The sequence below is a fragment of the Camellia sinensis genome, chromosome 15, assembly GCF_055761805.1.
Source record: "Camellia sinensis isolate YWXY chromosome 15, ASM5576180v1, whole genome shotgun sequence".
In the NCBI taxonomy this organism is placed as follows: Eukaryota; Viridiplantae; Streptophyta; class Magnoliopsida; order Ericales; family Theaceae; genus Camellia; species Camellia sinensis.
In genome coordinates, this window is record NC_138975.1 from 101,971,778 (window position 1) to 101,974,602 (window position 2,825).

At 33.4% G+C, this 2,825-nt stretch overlaps 1 protein-coding gene across 1 annotated transcript; it reads left to right on the plus strand.

Annotated features, from left to right (window-relative positions):
- Positions 1 to 227: 227 nt before the first annotated feature.
- On the plus strand, positions 228 to 1,274 carry LOC114279936 (germin-like protein subfamily T member 2). The gene has a single exon (XM_028222223.2). It carries the CDS (start codon positions 467 to 469, stop codon positions 1,106 to 1,108), a length of 642 nt encoding a protein of 213 aa, XP_028078024.2. The 5' UTR covers positions 228 to 466; the 3' UTR covers positions 1,109 to 1,274.
- The last annotated feature ends 1,551 nt before the right edge of the window (positions 1,275 to 2,825 follow it).

Here is a 2,825-nt window from a genome sequence, read left to right on the forward strand (position 1 = left end):
TACGAAAACAAGTACAAAAAACAATGAGAAAAGAGAATCTTTAACTTTTCAGTATAAGTTGTTGACTTTTTAAATAATTTTTTAATTTTTTGATTAAAAAAATCACTTGTCAAACGAGACCTAAGTTATTAAATCGAGATTCACGGGCCTTAGAAGTCTCAATTTTTATTTTTTTTAAAAAAATAAAAAATTAAAATTAAAAAAAAAACCCCAAGTTGGAGTAGAAGGTTCTGTCATTGTTCAAACCCATGACTTGGCAAACGAACTCCAACAAAATGAGACGTAATTATCTTGCTATCCATTTTCTATGAGTGACTTTTCTTTGCACCAGAAAGTTTCAACCACGTAAAAAAAAAACACACCACACACAAACACAAACACACACCGTGTCCCATCCAAAAAAACTCCTTTAAAATCACCCCCAACACCACATTCAACGACAACATAACAGTATCAAAAACTAGCCATGATTACCCTCTTCTTGATTGCCTTGTTGGTTTCACCCATACCCTTCTCTTTTGCTGATCCCGACTCGTTACAGGACTTCTGTATTGCAGACTTGGAAGCTCAACCTTCCATCAATGGCTTCCCCTGCAAACCCGCTTCCAATGTGACCTCTGACGACTTCTTCTTCAACGGTCTGAGCATGGAAGGAAGCACAGGAAACATATTCGGATCAAATGTCACAGCAGCAAATGTTCTTGCATTTCCCGGGCTCAACACGCTGGGACTATCGATGAACCGTGTTGACTTCGCTCCAGGAGCAGTCAACCCACCTCATATTCACCCCCGCTCGACGGAGTTGGTTTTGGTGGTCAAAGGGCAGCTACTTGTGGGGTTTGTGACGACTGGGTTTGTTTATCATTCCAAGGTTGTGAGTGCTGGGGAGATTTTCGTGATTCCGAGAGGGCTTGTGCATTTTCAGAAGAATGTTGGGAAGGGAAAGGCCATGTCTTTTACGGCTTTCAATAGTCAGCTGCCGGGAGTGGTGGTCCTACCATTGACTCTCTTCGGTTCTACACCGCCGATTCCTGATGATGTGCTGACTAAAGGTTTCCAAGTAGATGAAGAAGTTGTGAAAGCCATAAAATCCAAGTTTGGCAACTAGGCTATTTTTTTTGGATAAGTTGGTGTGTATTTTTATCAATAAGTAGGTGATTTGTGGGGATGATTCTTTCTTTTATTGTTGCCTTTGCTCTTTTGATTTGATTGTGTTGTATCACAATTGTATTTTTCTTTTTCTTTTTCTTTTTTTTTTTTAACTTCTTCTCTAACTAGTCTACTCATTAATATTATTCCAAATTTTGTAGATTAGATTGGGGATTGGTGTGGCTGCTGTGCGGGGTGCATAGCGGTCACTGCTGTGCATCTAATTGGGCCATTTTCGAGATCCATTTTAATAATTCGAACCGTTCACATTTTAGAATATATCAAGTAAAATATATTTGTAAAAAATCAAGTTAATCGGATATCGTTTACCCATTCATCCACTCACATTTGTATTCATTTTAATACTTTAAATTATAATTGTTATTTATTTTTGTAGATACAAATGTGAGTGGATGAATGGGTAAACAATATTCGATTAACTTGAGTTTTTACAAGTATATCCTACTTAATGTATTCTAAAATGTAAACGGTTCGAATTATTAAAATGAACTCCAAAAAAAGCCCAAATGAGTGGCTGCTGTTCACCCCGCCCAGCAGCGCCCCAATTCCATTAGATTGACCAGACAAACGAAAACAAAAAATGGAAAAAGTTTGCCCAAATTTTGTGGATTAGATTGACCAAACAAACAAAACAAAAATGGAAAAAGATTGCCCACCCACTACATGTTTAGACTTTACTAGCTATGCCTTTTTATGACATCCAGCTAATGTGGGATCTAGAAATAGAAACTGGCTCGGTTTGAAACGTGGGTTACTTTTTTCATTTTTAATTTTTGGTTATTTTAATTTGTGATTAAAAAATTTTATTTGAGATGAATTTTTTGATTTTTTTGATTTTTGTTATAGAAAAAATAAAATAAGTATGATTTAAATGTAATATTTTGTCATATTGTGTTAAAAAATTTAGGAAAATGAGTGGAAGTACTAATTAGTGTCATCACTAATAATGTGACAAAAGGTCCCACTCACTGTCACAATATTTTTGTGTCTATTTTTTTTTTTAATGAATGCCACATCATTAGTGGTTGCTTTAAAATATCACTTTTAATAGTCTCTAACATTACCCAAAAATTTATTTTGTCTATCTGTAATTATTTTAACCCCAATCCGTCCCAACCCATTATGGCAAACAAGGGCTCTTTTGATCCAGCAAAAGGATAAGGAAAATTATGAAGAAGGTGAGTAATTGAGATTTAATTGGTACTATTCACTGAACTCTATGTTCAATAATAGGTTTGTCTCTGCGTTACCTTAATTGTATACTAATAAATAGTTGAAGGAGATGCCTCTTAAATTTTTATGACTTATAATGCATGTCGTAAAAATTCTTTCACGGCATGTACGCAGATGTTGTTATATAACATGTCTTGAAAAGTTTATTGTCAGTTATGACATAATTTATGCATTCCATAAATCATTATACTTTTTACAATATAATTTTGCATGTCATCAAAAGTTATCTTTAATATACTCATGAAATATTTTGTATATTGTATATCATCTTTTATGATTTTTTTTTACATGACATAAATTGTTATACTTTTTACGATACAATTTTATATATCATAGAATTTTCTTTTATTTAAAATATATGCACATTATATTGTTTCTATATCTCCTAGTTTTATACAATTCTTTTAGAAATTTATTTCTTA

Excerpts from the sequence above, each read along its gene's own strand:
- LOC114279936 (XM_028222223.2), top strand. The coding sequence starts at position 467 with ATGATTACCCTCTTCTTGATTGCCTTGTTGGTTTCACCCATACCCTTC.